Source organism: Raphanus sativus, chromosome 2 (assembly GCF_000801105.2).
Source record: "Raphanus sativus cultivar WK10039 chromosome 2, ASM80110v3, whole genome shotgun sequence".
In the NCBI taxonomy this organism is placed as follows: Eukaryota; Viridiplantae; Streptophyta; class Magnoliopsida; order Brassicales; family Brassicaceae; genus Raphanus; species Raphanus sativus.
In genome coordinates this window covers 32,818,323-32,834,944 of record NC_079512.1, presented here as the reverse complement: position 1 = coordinate 32,834,944, position 16,622 = coordinate 32,818,323, and the positions used below count along the sequence as shown (strand labels likewise).

The 16,622-nt window shown below is 35.1% G+C and overlaps 3 protein-coding genes across 3 annotated transcripts; 1 reads left to right on the top strand and 2 right to left on the bottom strand.

The window, feature by feature from the left end:
* The first annotated feature begins 663 nt into the window (after positions 1–663).
* On the top strand, positions 664–3,336 carry LOC108840186 (cysteine-rich receptor-like protein kinase 24). The gene is made up of 7 exons (XM_018613020.2): positions 664–1,432; positions 1,585–1,704; positions 1,856–1,977; positions 2,076–2,286; positions 2,373–2,610; positions 2,688–2,841; positions 2,936–3,336. The coding sequence occupies exons 1-7, from the start codon at positions 694–696 to the stop codon at positions 3,239–3,241; spliced, it is 1,890 nt and encodes a 629-aa protein (XP_018468522.2). The 5' UTR covers positions 664–693; the 3' UTR covers positions 3,242–3,336.
* Positions 3,337–4,222: 886 nt separating this feature from the next.
* On the bottom strand, positions 4,223–7,461 carry LOC108834246 (cysteine-rich receptor-like protein kinase 19). Its single transcript, XM_057003158.1, has 7 exons — positions 6,410–7,461; positions 6,152–6,289; positions 5,964–6,085; positions 5,337–5,547; positions 5,011–5,248; positions 4,777–4,930; positions 4,223–4,692 (listed from the first exon to the last, which is right to left on the bottom strand). The coding sequence occupies exons 1-7, from the start codon at positions 7,332–7,334 to the stop codon at positions 4,375–4,377; spliced, it is 2,106 nt and encodes a 701-aa protein (XP_056859138.1). The 5' UTR covers positions 7,335–7,461; the 3' UTR covers positions 4,223–4,374.
* An 883-nt stretch (positions 7,462–8,344) lies between these two features.
* Positions 8,345–12,083, bottom strand: LOC108834245 (putative cysteine-rich receptor-like protein kinase 23). The gene is made up of 6 exons (XM_057004334.1): positions 10,623–12,083; positions 10,398–10,531; positions 9,294–9,504; positions 8,976–9,213; positions 8,743–8,896; positions 8,345–8,662 (listed from the first exon to the last, which is right to left on the bottom strand). The coding sequence occupies exons 1-6, from the start codon at positions 11,794–11,796 to the stop codon at positions 8,345–8,347; spliced, it is 2,229 nt and encodes a 742-aa protein (XP_056860314.1). The 5' UTR covers positions 11,797–12,083.
* Between the last annotated feature and the right edge of the window lie 4,539 nt (positions 12,084–16,622).

The window sequence follows — 16,622 nt, the reverse complement described above, 5'->3', positions numbered from 1 at the left end:
TATTCTTAGTAGGGAGTCGTTATTACCGTTACCACAAAATATAAATTTACTTATTTTCAAAGGGTGATTTTTGTTTAACTCTTGATTAGTCTTGGTCTGAGAACATTTGTGGAAGACAGAAGCTAAGTATCTGTATTAGTACTTTTGCCTTTAATAACTTATGCATTGATGGGTAGTTTTTAAGCTATACAGATCAATTCGAAGAAAATAACAGCAACATCAAATTCAATTGTGGAAAAGTGGACTCTGGTTGAGATATATGACAATTTGTATTAACATTATTATTTAATTGAAATATTTAGATTGATCTAAATTAATTTTATATCAATTTAAAACGTGTCAAAAAACTAAGTTAAGTCATATAAATCATAATTAAAAAAAACTATAACCAGTTTGCCGTTAAAACACTAATCTTTTTGGAACACACACTAAACCATTTTTAGTATTACTGAATTAATTATAAAACCAAGTTAACCGAAAGTCTTACTTTCACATTGACATTGACATAGACATTGACATAGACTGAGCATCTTCCAGAGTCTAAAATATAGAATAATCAATCACAATTAGTCAATTACGTACAGCCAAAAAAAATGAAAATGACAACTCGTATATTTTAAAATTATTAATTTCAAGAATATAAGTTTTTGATACGGTAATCAAACACAAGAGACAAGACAAGACAAGACCAGGATGGACGACTTGTTAGTCGTCTTCTGGATTGTCCTCTTAAGCTCTGTTCTTGTTTCTGCAGATATATGCTTTGAAAGATCTGGTTTCTTCACACCCAATAGTACTTATGACTTAAACCGCCGACTCATGCTCTCTTCTCTTCCTTCTAACGTCATAGCTAATGACGGCTTCTACACCACTTCGACCGGACAAGATCACAACAGAGCGTACGGTCTAGGGATGTGTGTCCCAGGTACTGACGCTCGATCTTGCTCCGACTGTATCATCTCTTCGTCTGCTAGATTGTTAAGGAACTGTACCAACCAGACAGAAGGAATAGACTGGAGGATGGACAGGACACTCTGTCTTGTTCGTTACTCGAACCGCTCGTTTTACGGGTCGCTGGGTATAGAGATTCTGCGGAGTGAGAATTATACAAGAGATGTTCAGGCTAACATGACCGATCTAGAGATTACATGGGAGGCTTTGATGATTGGTTTGATAGATCAAGCCTCCTCTTTGTACTACGCAGCCGGAACAAGAAAGTTTGAGTCGTCTATCTCCCACGTTTACAGTGTTGTGCAGTGCAGTAAAGACGTATCTCTTGAAAACTGCACTCATTGTCTGCGACAAAACGTGATTGAGTATAGGTCTTGTTGCCGTGGGAGACAAGGAGGCATTATGTCTAGGCCTAACTGTTTCACTCGGTGGGAGGTTTATCCGTTCTTGAACCTTTTTGATAATATTTCTCCTGAGAAAGGTAAGATCATGTTTTGTACTCTTTGTTATTGTTGTTAGATAAAATGGTTATATACATATCTAACCTTATTTGAGGGTTTTTGCTCTGTTCTCTGTTTTTTTTTTGTTTTGGTGCCAAAATTGTTCCTTTATTGGTGGTTTTGGTTAATGCAGATGGTAAGAAGATTTCTACGGGAACTATTGTGGCGATTGTCGTTGTTCCCGTTGTATTGCTTGCAATAGGATTTGCTCTTTGGGAGAGGAGAGAAGCATTTAAAGCATTTACAACCGATAGTGAGTTTCCTTATGTTTTGGTACGAAGATAATTTCAAAACATAAGTTCAAAATGCTAGAAAATTATTTTGGAAGACTTATAATGGTAGAGGACTACGGATTTGAGAGAGAATTTTATTAAGTATAACACCATGTATACATTTGTCTGCAGCTGGGGGTGATATTACAACATCAGGCTCACTTCAATTAGAGTTTAAAGCAATTGAAGCTGCCACAGGTAACTTTCATAAAACTAACAAGCTTGGTCATGGTGGATTTGGTGAAGTTTACAAGGTAAAATTTTTTTTCCACGTACTTATTTATGTTACAAAGTCGGTGAAAAAGAACAAAAAATATTCGGATAATTATGTAAAGGTCATACGAATTGACAGGGAACGTTACCGGATGGAACACAAGTTGCTGTGAAGAGGCTGTCTAAAATGTCAGGACAAGGTGAAGAAGAGTTTAAGAACGAGGTGTTTCTTGTAGCTAAGCTTCAACACAAGAATCTTGTTAGGCTTCTTGGCTTTTCTGTCAAAGGAGAAGAAAAGATATTAGTCTACGAGTTTTTGCCTAACAAAAGTCTGGATCATTTCCTTTTTGGTAAGTATCATATAATACACAGGCTTATATTCTCGAAACCTTAGTTCTTGATGATCCCATAGTCTAATCACTTGATATTTTCCCAGACCCTAAGAAGAGTAGTCAATTGGATTGGCCAAGACGATACAACATTATCGAGGGAATTACTCGTGGGATTTTGTATCTCCATCAAGATTCGCGGCTCACCATTATACACCGTGACCTCAAAGCGGGTAACATTCTCTTAGATGAAGATCTGAATCCGAAGATTGCAGATTTTGGTGTGGCTAGAAATTTCAGTGTAGACCAAACTGAAGCTACCACAGGAAGAGTGGTTGGAACATTGTAAGTAGTTCTCCACAGTATAATTTTTATATCCTTGTTGTTGTTGTTGATAAAGAAAAGTTGTACATATTTTATAGCGGTTACATGCCACCCGAGTACGTGACAAGTGGACAATTCTCCACAAAATCTGATGTGTATAGCTTTGGAGTATTGGTTCTGGAGATTATCTGTGGAAAAAAGAATAGTAGCTTCAACGAGACAGACGGCTCAATAAGCAACTTGGTCACATATGTTAGTAAATTTCCACACCATCTCAAACTGTTCTACTTGTTTTAGCAATGATCATGGCTGTCAACATTATTTTCTTGATAAATGACTTGAATAGGTGTGGAGGCTTTGGAACAATGACTCATTGCTGGAAATGATAGACCCGGCCATGGAGGAGAATTATGACAGAAATGAAGTGTTTAGGTGCATCCACATTGGATTGTTATGTGTTCAAGAAAATCATGCGGATCGCCCAACAATGTCCACAATATTTCATATGCTCACTAATCCTTCTATTACTTTGCATATGCCTCAACCACCTGGATTTGTCTTCAGAGTCAGATCCAAGTCAAACCCATTAGAGGAGAGATCGCAGTCTGGTCCGTCTACTAGTATATCCATTACGTGTGTTAGTCCTCGTTAATAGCTAGGCTGATGTTTGATATGTATAGTCTTTTGCAGACTTATGATTGATGAAGAAATATTGATTCAAAAGCCTAATATCAGCTAGTCCAAAAAGATGACCTAAAAGATCTCAAGTCTCCCATGATAATTCAAATTAGCTCTCGTAGTTTAATTGATAAGAACCAGATCGACTAAACACATACACATTATCTGAGTCATCAAAAATATTCTTTAAAATAACTGACAAAGGAAAGCTCTGTAATAATCTTCTGTTCCATCCTAATCTTACTTAGTAGGAAGTTGTTAGTACTGTTACTATAATATTAATTTACTTATTTTCAAAATGAGATTTTGTTTAGCTCTTGATTGGTCTTGGTTTCACAACATGTTTGCAAGAGAGAAGTTAAGTATCCGTATTTGCTCCTTTTTCCTTTCATATCTGATGCGTTGTTCGGTAGTTTTTAAGCTATACAGATCAATTTGAAGAAAACTGCATCAACATCAAATTTACTTGTGCAACAGTGGAATCTGATTGAGATACATGACAATAAAAATCATCGGAAGAGTACTCAACCGCTTTCTGTTGTTGAAAACATGCATATGGAAAAATCTCTTTTTTATAGTATGTCGATCACATGTGTTAGTCCTCGTTGAAAGCGAGGCTGATGTTTGATATGTATTTTTCAAGTCTCCCACGACAATTCAAATTAGTGAATTTCCCACTGATGTACATGGCCATTGACGTAGAAAATTCAACTCGACACTGATTTAACCCACACTCTTATCTCAACCATCTAAAAAGCTAACAAAGAAAGCTCTGTAATAATCCTCTGTTTCGTTTTCTTCACAATATTAAGTGACATCCTAATCATTGTTGGAAATATTGGTCGTTATTAACGTTACCATACTATTAGTTAACTTATCTTCCAGCGAAAAATAACAAAACTAAAGCGATTGAGTTTAACCCTAGATTGGTCTTTGGTCTATGTATAAGACAGAAGTTAAGTATTAGTCGTTACTCTGTTTTCCTTTCGTATATCATGGCATCATTAATGGGTTGAATTTTCAAGTTATACGGATGAGTCTGAAAAAGCTATACTTGATGAATTTTCTAATTATCATAACTTTAACATTGTTGAGTTCTTTTTGTCTTCAACGAGGAGCTACACTAGTAATGGAAGCATCATCGACTGAACAAAGAGCAGACGTATGCATAGATGGACCTGCTCTCCCTACTTCTTCATGCCTGCTCCTGAAGAAAAATCCAGGTGGTCGTGGTACGGCAAGAGCGATCGAACTAGTAGTGAGCATCTGGACTATTGCTGACATTGTTGGACGATCTTCAGCTTCTTCTTGAACACACAGAAAAGCGATATGGATGCACCTGGTAATTTCGTTTGTTTGATAGTTTTCTTGAAAGGACGGATCCACGAGCTCTAACGGTGATCCATTGCTCCACAGTCTCCAAGCCTGTTGAACATATCAATAATAAAACCTTTGGTCATCATCGAAGAAAGCAGAAAAAGATTGGAAGCTTAGAGGCACTATACTCACATATGTAACCAAATTGCCAGCACAACCATCCATTTGATAGAAACTGCTGTTCTTCTTGCCGCTAATAATCTCAAGAACTAAGACCCCAAAACTATAGACATCTGATTTCATGGAGAACTGTCCGTACATCGCATACTCAGGAGACATGTAACCACTGCCACAATACTTATATGTTAAGTTACTAGAATCAATAACCAGTGTACAGAGGAAAGAAATGGTGAGAAGAGAACATACTAGGTTCCGACGACTCTTTTCGTATTGGCTTCTGTTTGGTCAATCCCAAAAATTCTAGCCATTCCAAAATCTGCAACTTTCGGGTTCATATCAGCGTCCAATAAGATGTTACCTGCTTTGAGGTCACGATGTATGATAGTTAGTCTTGAATCTTGATGAAGATATAGAATCCCTCTAGCAATTCCTCCTATGATCTTGTACCGTCTTTTCCAGTCTAACTGCCTTTGCATCGTCGAGTCTGCACATGCGTATTTATTATGTTAAAAGAAAAAGAATGGCATGGAACTTGAAAATATATATTCTAGGCTGTATTGAAATTAACTGACCAAAAAGGAAGTAATCGAGGCTTTTGTTGGGAACAAACTCGTAGATAAGTATTTTCTCTTCTCCTTCCAAACAAAAACCAAGTAGCCTTACCAAATTCCTGTGCTGAAGCTTTGCCACAACAATAACTTCATTTTCGAACTCTCTTTCACCTTGTCCTGATGTCTTGGATAACCTCTTCACCGCAACTTGTACTCCACTAGAAAATGTACCCTACGAGTATGGAATAGCATTGTAAGATTAATTTTGAAAATGAAGTAATTAAATACAGTTCTGTAGAAGTTAAGACTTCATTATAAATGAAAGTATAGAATTTTTAAGGTTGATAGACCTAATACCATACATAGCAAAATGTCAAAGTAGTGCGATTTTAATTGGAAATAGGTAAAACAGAGTACTGCGGAGGGGCTTTGTATTGTAGTAAAACAAAGAATTGTTTTAGTCAGAAGCAAATCATGTAAAGACTTATATTGAACACCTCCCGACTCTCTAACTTTACTTTATTTGGCTCGGTTTTAAAGCGAGAGTGTTGAGGTATTTGACTACAGACTACACAACTTCAAAGCGTTTCCAAGGTTTCAACCGTAAAAATCTACGGTGGAAGCCTTATGCAATGCAATGGTACTTACCTTGTAAACTTCACCGAATCCACCTTGACCAAGCTTGTTAGTAAGTGAAAAATTATCTGTTGCTGCTTCGATCGCCTTAAAATCAAACTGAAGTGAGCCTGCAGTTGTAATATCACCTTCCTCTGCAGAAACAACTTAAATCTAAATTAAGATATTCATTAAACCTAAAAGGAGAAGGAGTCTTTTACCTTCAGTAGGTGGTTCCATCTCATAGATGGTCCTCTTTTTCTTAGTCCGGACAGTAAAAACAGCTAAGAAAAGAAGAATAACCGCAGTGATTGGAACAACAACAGCAATGATTGTGACAAATGAGTTTTTGACTTTTCCTGTATTCAAAGAAATAAGTGGCCTCCTATTACATATGAGCCGCTGTTGTACGGAAATATTCAATTTCTCAACAGAAAAGCAGCAAAACATGTAATCCAAGGGGAAAGTGGTGTTCAGACCAGGCCGTAGTGGTGGAACTGAAATTTCCGGCGGTGGTGGTGGCGGTGGCGGTGACGGTGGCGGTGACGGTGGCGGTGACGGTGGCGGTGGCGGTGGCGGTGGCGGTGACGGCGGCGGTGGCGGTGGCGGTGGTGGTGATGGAAGTGGAGCTGAATCCAGCTGCGATTGATGTGTCATAAGAGCGGATTCGTTGTAAAACAGGTAAAGCTCGTATCTTGCATTACAGCTCGGCGTAATAAATCTTCCTCCGATTTTGTCAGAAGGCAATTGATTGATGGCCTGTTCCAGACAGATTAAACATTCGTTCGTCGTCAGATCAGGAGTGCACTGGACCAATCCGTACACAGTCTGTAAAACTGTTAAATTGGCCTTATTACTCGCATCGAATTTTCGAGAACTATTAGCTGCATCGACAGCAGCTTGCGTCATCATGGTGGATACCAAATCAATGAACCCGATTTGGTTGGATGTAACATTCTGAGTGTTGTACAAGATGATTCCTCCGTTGGTGTTTAAGGTCGAGAGAATGTTGCCGTTGGAGTATCTGAGCATACACTCGTCGTAATAGAGCGTCACCTCTCTCTCGTTCGGACACCGAGTTAAGGTTTCATTGACGGCAAAGGCAACACAGCTGCGGCAAACTTCCGTGGATAAGTCTCCTCCGCAGAGGAAAAGTCCGGTGAGTCTGTCGGGGGCTCGTCCCGATTTGGCGTTTTGGAATCCGGTGGAGTAAGAGGCGTTGGGAGAAGAGAGAGAAGACAAAAGCGTTCTGAGATTGGCGAAGTAAGTGCTGTTTCTGGTGAAAGTTGTGGTGTTTGGACATACATGGTATGTGTAAGTAGGATCTTGAGCAGAAGCTCTGAAGCTTGTGAGAATGGAGAAAATAAAAAGGAGTACAGATCCAAAATAGGCATAACGAAACATTATACAAGCAATTCTTCACCTTTCTTTTTGTTTTTTTTTTTTGTTTCCGAATATCTTTGTAGATGTGTATGTAACCAGCAAATGATTTCCATGTAAAGGAATGACAATTTCTTGCAAGAGAGAGAGTCAACACTGCGTCAACGTCAACTTAATTAACGATTAAACATTCCACCTATAAGGAGGAAAAGTCTATTGTGGGCTCAGCTCACTTTATTACGTTGTAAAGATTGGACATAGCTATGGAACTTGAGACACAATCTTTGTCATGTCTAATGCCCCTTTTAGCAACATACACTTGAGCTGACCATACAACACCTTGAAGATAATAGAGCCCCTGATAATATTTCCTAGCTTAACACCTTCTTCTCGTCTTTATAGAATTGAACCTCTTATCCTTCTCCTATGTACTTACACACCCAAGATAACTCAACCTGTCAGCACAAGATGAAGTTTCTTCTTATTTCGGGTTCATATCTAACACTACTCAGGATTACCATATATCTGTCTGGATCATCTATGGTTATCTTTCCCATTCTCTTGACCACACAGTGAGTATTATTTCCTATCAAGACCTTTTCCAGAAGGATGGCTAAGGATTTTAAGTCTCCCATGACAATTCAGATTGGTGAATTTCTCACTGATGTGCGTGCCTGTTGACGTAGAAAATTCAACTCGATCCTGATTTTTGGTCCACAAATCATTATTTTCGGTATAAAAGGAAGTATCTCCAAGCTATGCTAATACTAGCTCCCCATACAGCCTTCCACATAAATATGCAAGTTATGCTTGGAGCGGACAAACAATATCCCTTAAAGACCACTGATATGAATCATGCTAAAGGAAACCAAACTATTAAAACAGAGTATCATTAACTTTCTTGCCGGGCACATAAAGAATACGATAAATGGAAACAGCTTAGCATTGAAGAATCTTTGTTCATTGTCGCTGCGTAATACTTTAACAGCCCTCCATCATATGTCATAACTTTTACATTGACGTACTCTTTATCTTTAACGAGGAGCTACACTAGTAATGGAGGCATCATCAACGGAACAGAGAGCAGACATATCCATAGCTGGATCTGCTCTCTCTACTTGTCCATCTCTGCTTCTGAAGAAAAATCCAGGTGGTCGAGGTATGGCAAGAGCGATCGAACTAGTAGTGAGCATCTGGAGTATGGCTGACATAGTTGGACGATCTTCAGCTTCTTCTTGAACACAGAGTAAAGCAATATGGATACACCTGGTAATTTCGTTTGTTTGATAGTTATCTTGAAAGGACGGATCCACGAGCTCTAATGGCGATCCACTGTTCCATAGTCTCCAAGTCTGTTGCACATATTAATAATTAAAATTTTGGTCATCATCGAAGAAAGCAGAAAATGGAATTTTAAAGGCTCTATACTCACATATGTAACCAAATTGCCAGAACTACCATCCATTTGATAGAGGCTACTGTTCTTCTTGCCACTTATAATCTCAAGAACTAAAACCCCAAAACTATACACATCTGATTTCATGGAGAATTGGCCATACATTGCATACTCTGGAGACATATAACCACTGCCACAATACTTGAATGTTGAGTTAACATAAACATATATCAGTCTACAGAAGCATTTATGGCAAGAGCAAAACTTACTAGGTTCCGACTACTCTTCTCGTATTGGCTTCTGTTTGGTCAATTCCAAAAATTCTCGCCATTCCAAAATCGGCAACTTTTGGATTCATATCAGCGTCCAAGAGGATGTTACCCGCTTTAAGGTCACGATGTATGATTGTGAGTCGTGAATCTTGATGAAGATATAGAATCCCTCTAGCAATTCCTCCTATGATCTTGTATCTTTTTGTCCAATCTAGCCGGCTTTGCATCGTAGAGTCTGCTCATGCATGTTTAAAATAGTCAAAACAAATAATGAAATTTGAAAATATTTTAGGTTAAATACCGAACTTAACTGACCAAAAAGGAAGTAATCGAGGCTTTTGTTGGGCACAAACTCATAGACAAGTATCTTTTCTTCTCCCTCCAAACAAAACCCAAGCAGTCTTACCAAATTTCTATGCTGAAGCTTTGCCACAACAACAACTTCGTTTTCGAACTCTCTTTCACCTTGTCCTGATGTCTTCGATAGCCTTTTCACCGCAACTTGTACTCCACTAGGAAATGTTCCCTGCAAGAGTACATTATTTTAAAATTAATAGAACTGAAGAACTCATAGCCGCTTATCCCTTCCGACTAAAATGTCATTAAACGTAGATGAAAACCGTTAAGTGAAAATGTTGTGTTTTGACTACATGAAAAATTACATGTTTTAGTAATAAAATATTTCAACTAAAACTGAGATGTAAAAGCCCTTCAATATTATCTTTTTAATGAATAAATCCATCAACTTAAAATCTGTTTCAATGTTAATTATCCTCCGTCTATTGTGTCAAATGTGGATGATAACAAATAAATGAAAAAGTAACAACTACTGTATATGAAAACACTGCATTTTGACTAAAGATGTGCTTCATCAAACCACTTGATGATGAAGTCTGTAAACCAGCCTAGTCGAACCAATGGTAAAGGTCACCATCTCAACCATGAGACGGACCCCAAGGACGAAATCATGGACAAAAGCCTAAAAGAAGAGTTTAACAAATCTCTAGATCATCTCATCATACTTATAGAGCATACAAACTCATGCATCAGGACATGGAGACTGAACTTGAACTCAACCATGTTGAGCTTGGAGCCTTTCAAGAGTACACAGCCAAGATGATTGTCTACAACTCAAGTCCACCTTTCCTTCCATACTCTCAGTAATATTAACTTCCACTAGTAGGTCCAATCCACCTTACTAGATTCGACTTACTTGAGCTTGGGCGGTTTTATCAATGAACGAAGAACCCAAGTTTTAATTTGGGGATTTCTAGATTTGTTGATTTCGATTTGACAAAGTGTTAATATGTTGTAGACGGATGGAGATTCGAATTAACGAATTTTAAATTGATGGTTATTCATTAAAAGATAACTGATATGTTTTCTTAGAATCCATCTTCAGTTGAAGTATTTTATGACATAAGTTTTCTTCTTTCTCTTAGCCTGGAATATAAAAAGAGCTACGAAAAGCAGTAAAATAACTGTGACTGGAACAACAACAGCGATGATTGTGACAAAGGATTTCCCGCCTTCTTCTGTATTGACATAAATATCTGGTATACCATCACCGCACGGGAACGTTGTATTAGCAAATCTTCAATGACTTAAAACATGTAATAAAAGGAATAGAAAGAATGTTCAGACCCGTCCGTGGTGAAGGTACTGAAATTGGCGGTGGTAGAGGAGCTGAATCGAGCCGAGGTTGAGGTGTTTGAAAGGCGGATTCGTTGTAAAACATGTACGACTCGTATCTTGAACTACAGCTCGGCACATTAACTCTTGCCCCCGTATTTTCAGTGGGCAATTGATTGATGGTCAGATTTAGACAGTTTAAGCAGTCTTGGCTCGTCAGATCAGGAGTGCACTGAACAAGTCCGTACAAAGTCTGTAAAGCTGTGAATTTGGCCTTTCTGACATAGGATTTATGAGAACTGTTCGATGCCGCGGTGGCTGCTTGGTTCATCGTGGACAAGACCAGATCTCTGAACCCAATTTGTTGGTTCGATGGAACAGTCAAGTTGCTAGTTAAGATGATTCCTCCATCGGTGTTCAGGGTGGAGAGAATATTCCGGTTAGAGTATCTGAGCACACACTCGTCGTAATAGAGCGTCACCTCTTTCTCGTTCGGACACCGAGTAAAGGTGTCACTGGTGGCAAAGGCGACGCAGCTGCCGCAAAATTCCGGCGAGACGTCTCCGCGGCAGAGATAAAGTCCGGTGACTCTGTCAGGGGCTTGCCCGGTGGTGGCGTTTTGGAAACCGTTGGATATAGATGCGCCGGAAGAGAGAGAAGTCAAAAGGGTTATCAGATTGGTGAAGTAAGCGCTGTTCCTTGAATAGGTTGTGGTATTTGAACAGACATGGTTTACGTATGTGGGACGTCGAACAAAATCGTCTAAGAAAGAGTACCTGAGCATACACTGATTGTAATAGATTGTGGCCTCTTTCTCATTCGGACACCGAATTAAAATGTCCCTCACGGAAAACGCAACACAACTACGGCAAAGTTCAGGCGAGATGGCCGAAGTGCAAGAGAATTGTCCGTTGACTCTCTCGGGAGGTTCCCCGACGGCGGCGTTTTGCAATCCGGTGGAGTAAGAGGCGTTTGAAGAGGACAGAGAGGACAAAAGGATTCTGAGATTGGTGAAGTAAGTGCTGTTTCTGGAGAAAGTTGTCTTAGTCAGACAGCTGTGGAATCTGTAGGTGGGTTCTTGAGCAGAAGCTCTGAAGCTTGTGAGAAAGGAACAAAGGAAGATGAAGATGAAGATGAGAGACGTGTAAGAAGACATAATTGCTTTTCCTCGATTTGCGTTTTTCATCACTGCGAATTTATACTATATATATTATCTGTGATTAGATTAATAACATGAAACAGAGGATGGTGACGATCAAAAGCCCACTCCAAATAAACGATCTTGTAAATGTAAGACGCGTCTTGTTGCTGTGTAAGAGAACTCAAGCTTGCGAGGAGGAAGGCGAAAAGGAAGACAAAAGAAACAAAGGACAATTAGTTTACAAAAAAAAAACAAACAAAGGACGATAATCAGACTTTAATCCATTTCTTCTCATCTCCATTCCTTTCCATCCTTTTTTTTTTCTTCTGGGAGAGGGGTGTTGTTTATTAGTTCTGATCAATCTGAAGGCAGACAATAATGTTTTGTAAGATACAAATTTTGCACGTCACTGTCAACGTTGACTTAAGTCAACTTTATCTTAAAAATGAAGAACTTTCAAACGGGAAAAGGAGCAAAGAAGCTCTTGCTCGGTCAAACGATTGTTACAACTCAAATAATACCATTTTGATATACTAGTCAAATACTTAACTTTTCTAAATTTTACAATCTCATCTTATTATATAAAACTTGGTTCTTCAAAATTACTAATTAACATGATCGCGACATATGTCGATCAAAAATTTAAGATTGTGAGATGTATCAAAAGATATAATATAGAGTTAATTGGGTGAATATACCTATGAGAAGCCAAAATTAGCTATATACCCATATGCATGAAAACTCTGTTTTCCTGTAGCTATTATCTCTTGTGTTTCCGATTTTACCCTTTTTGCTTGACCACGTTGACAATTATAGTACTGAGTCTACAAACATAGGTGGTTGAGGGATATGGTCTACAGATATGATAGGTTCTTTTTCAATATAGCTTTGCTCGTCGGTTGAATTTACACCACATATTCTTTCATGAATCTATAGACTGAAGATGATTTTGTCATATTTGGCTGAAAATACTTTATGATAGACTACTGATTAGGCTGGGTGTTGAAACTATATATAAGCTGATGATAACTGTATACATATCATTTATATTTAGTAATAGCTTTTAACTGATCTATTAACGCCTAGTGATATAGCTTGTTAATATGTAAAATAGCTTCATAGTCAAATGTTAATGGATAAGATTATTTTTATCTATTACGCAGAAGAAGTAACATAACTTGAGTTTATGACTATAGCACAAATGGATTTAAAAAAAAAACTTATATAGATAGGTGGTACGATCTACAATGCTGAAACAAAGTTGATACTATATCTAATAATGGTTATAACAACAATGTAGATGAAGATACTCATGACCATTAATAGAAGTTATAGATAGCAATGATATACGACAAAGAAATTTGTAGCTGCTAAATATTTAAGACATAACAATATAATACAAAGAAAGTGGGTTAAAACATAGATTGCTCAACAAAGGAAATCCAACACAGCAAGGGGTAGGTAACCCATAGGACACTATCTGTAGCATAGGAACATCCAATTTCGGTTAACCAGCAGCCAAATCGTGATACATTGTTGTGGCTAGCTCCTTTGCAGCACCGGGGAGAACATAAACGCGTCCATAACCTACACGCATGAGAATGAATGAATGAATGGTGGAAAGTCAACTAATTTCTCTGCTACATCTAACAACTAACTTGACGTCTAACAATGATGTTACAATCTACTACAATAAATATAGATACATACAGTATAGTAAATGTTAATCTGATCCTTAACGTCTAACTACAATGATGTCTAACTATGCGGTTACAGTCTGAACCTTAGCATCTAACTATGAAGTTACAGTCTACATTTATTCTTACCTTTTCCACATATGCTTAACTTCTACAATTATTTTTTCTATGGTATCTACACAACATATATATATACCATCAAAGTTAAAGTGAAAGGAAAAATAGTAACTGTTATAATATAAGTTGCCATCCGATAAATAAGTTATCACAATTAAACATGTTTCTCTTACCAAATAACATATAAGCCGAGAAACGGGACGAGAAATAGACCTAGTGGAGTTACAGGAATATGATGCACAATTATCTAGGATTCATGTTGCCAGAGGTGGTGGTGGTAAAAGGAAGTGAAGGAGTCACCGTTGGAAGCGTATTGATGTGTCGTATGTGGCGCTTACCATCGTTACGAGTATACTGTCCCTCCGCCCCTACCGTCTTCTTCTTATTTGTTTCTTCTTTCTTTCTTCTTCTTTTAATTTTCTCTCTTGTATCTCTCTCTTCAGTGTATTCCATATTTCTCTCTTCCCATTTTCTCTGCTTTCAATATACTTGTACTTGAGATAAAATCGTATCCAACGATAAGATTTTGTAGCATCACTAGTGCGTAGGGGTAAAATGGTATTAATCAAAATTGCACAGTGCACAAAACATGGATGGGGTAGTTTCCTAATATTGGTGTGAAATGTGTATATCTATCCTAATTTATCTATATATATATATATATATATATATTATAATATTATAATATCATGTTCATTATCAACAAAAAATAAATAAGGAAAATAGCTGAAAATAAAGAAAATTACGTGTTTGTTAATTAAATAATTTATAATATCATGTTTATCACCAGATTCTTTTAGAAAGGAAAATTACTATATAATTTTAATAAGGAAAAATTCGTATTTGATAAGAGAGGAATTTTTAAAGTGATTTTAAAATTATTTAATAGTATTTTTTCCAAATAAAGAACAAAAAATTTGAAATCATTTATTTAATACTGATTTCCTTCTTAGTAATTTCTAAAGAAAAACATGATTGTGACATGTGTCAATAAATTTTTAAGATGGTGACATGTGTCAAAAATATGATATAATTCTCTTTTTTTATTATTTAATAGAGATTTAAAAAGGGAAAAATATTTTTAAAAAGGAAAGTTTCTACACAATTACTATTAAATAATTTTTATAATTACTTTTCACTATTAAATAAAATTTAGAAATATTTCTTCAATATTATTTTTAGTATATATATTTTGAATCATTATATATTTTGGAAAAGGAAAATTACTATTATATATTCTTTTAAATTCTATATTATAAAATATTGGATAGTAATTTCTTTTTTTAAAAGACTAAACAAAAATAATAATTACAAAAAGGTATTAGAAAGTTAATTCTTTTTTTAATTATAATGTTTATTCTTAAACTCACTAAAGATAGAGAATTATAAAAGATAAATTCAAATTTTTTTAAAAATGTTAAACAAACGAATTGTAAAATCCCACAATTTCAATTATTTAATAAAAATGGAGAAAAACTAACTTTATAATAAATACTATTCTTTTTTAAAAGCCTAATAAAAAGAAAATTGTAAAGGTACTATTATTATTTTCTTATAAGTAACTAACTTTCTTTTCTAATAGATAATTGTATATTAAAAATTATGACCAAAATAGCTACAAACATTTCACATCTATATTTAGGTTTAAGCTTCCACATATTATTTTTACAATACACAATAGTATTTACATGAAAAGTATTACCTGAGTATTTTCTTTTAATTTCTTGATACAACTCAATATTTTATTATCATTATTGCATTTTATTATAACATAACTTTCAATTTTGATGTTGTTGTTTACATCATATATTAAACAGATATGTTTCTATTAAAATTAAAATAGTTGCATAAAAATCATAAGGAAAAACTAATAAAATAATTAGTTTTCCTTTTTTTTAAAAAAAAGTATAAATAAAAATGTAAAGGTAAAGTAATCTTATTTTTCTTATAGTTAACTAAATTGTTTTTTAATAATTCTGTGTTAACAAAATATAAAGCAAAAATAACTTAAAACATTTCACCTGATATGATTGCGACATGTGTCAATTAGTAAAAAAATAAATTTTGAATGTGTCAATCAAAACTGACATTAGGTGAAAATAACTTTTTTCATAAAATCTTAAATAAAAGAGATTTCTAAAAAAAATCTTTTCTAATCTTAACCAATTAAGATTTTTTTTCTTTTTCTTTTAAATCCTAACCGGAGAGAATTGTAAAATAATAATAGTAATTTTAATTTAAAAATTTAATGATAAACATGATACTAACAATTATTTAATTAACAACAAAAATTGAAAAAAAAACATTAGTGATATTGAAAAAAACAAATTTTGAAAATGCCATCTTTTAGAATAACTAATATTAACTAGAAATAATTATTTGATAGAAATTTTGTTTTTATGAATCCTAGATGAAATATAATTGTAAAAGATTAAGTAATATTAATTTCCTTTTCTAAAATCCTAAAAGCTGTAAAAGAATATTTGATAGTTTTTTTTTCCTTTTTTCTAAAATAAATTCTAAACAAAAGAAATACTGTATGTATCATATTTTTAATTCCTAACCAAAAGAGAATTGTAAAAAAAAAATATTTTATAATATTTAAAGAGAGTATGTGATGATGAACATAATATTAAAAATTCTTTAATTAACGAAAGAAGTGTAAAAGTGGTATTGATATAAATTGTTAATAAAAGAAATTTTAAGATTATTTATTAATAACTAGAAATAATTATTTGATAGCAATTTTTCTGAAATTCTAAAGAGAATATAATTGTAATAGGTTATATGACAAATTTTCCTTTTCTAAAATCTGTAAAAGAGTATTTAATTTTTTTTATTTAATTTATTAATTGTAATTAAATAGGAGATTTATAAAATATTTTTTTTTCCTTTTTTTAAATCCTAGCAAAATAAACTTTTTAAAACTTATTTAATAAAGCATTAAGTTAGTACATAAGAACATGTATAATATTGTCCTTGACTCGATTGGTTTATTTGACTTTGATTTCTTTTTACCTTTCATTCAATTTTTATTTTGGGTTGTGTTGAGTTTAA

What these genes read in the sequence shown, in the direction of transcription:
- LOC108840186 (XM_018613020.2), top strand. Translation starts at nt 694, where the DNA reads ATGGACGACTTGTTAGTCGTCTTCTGGATTGTCCTCTTAAGCTCTGTT. An exon ending in GGAAGAGTGGTTGGAACATT is followed by an intron (nt 2,611 to 2,687) that starts GTAAGTAGTTCT and finishes CATATTTTATAG; the next exon opens with CGGTTACATGCCACCCGAGT. An exon ending in TAAGCAACTTGGTCACATAT is followed by an intron (nt 2,842 to 2,935) that starts GTTAGTAAATTT and finishes TGACTTGAATAG; the next exon opens with GTGTGGAGGCTTTGGAACAA.
- LOC108834246 (XM_057003158.1), bottom strand. Translation starts at nt 7,334, where the DNA reads ATGTTTCGTTATGCCTATTTTGGATCTGTACTCCTTTTTATTTTCTCC. An exon ending in CCTCGATTACTTCCTTTTTG is followed by an intron (nt 5,249 to 5,336) that starts GTCAGTTAATTT and finishes ACGCATGTGCAG; the next exon opens with ACTCGACGATGCAAAGGCAG. An exon ending in AAAAGAGTCGTCGGAACCTA is followed by an intron (nt 4,931 to 5,010) that starts GTATGTTCTCTT and finishes GTATTGTGGCAG; the next exon opens with TGGTTACATGTCTCCTGAGT.
- LOC108834245 (XM_057004334.1), bottom strand. Translation starts at nt 11,796, where the DNA reads ATGAAAAACGCAAATCGAGGAAAAGCAATTATGTCTTCTTACACGTCT. An exon ending in AGAAGAGTAGTCGGAACCTA is followed by an intron (nt 8,897 to 8,975) that starts GTAAGTTTTGCT and finishes GTATTGTGGCAG; the next exon opens with TGGTTATATGTCTCCAGAGT. An exon ending in CTGGCAATTTGGTTACATAT is followed by an intron (nt 8,663 to 8,742) that starts GTGAGTATAGAG and finishes TATGTGCAACAG; the next exon opens with ACTTGGAGACTATGGAACAG.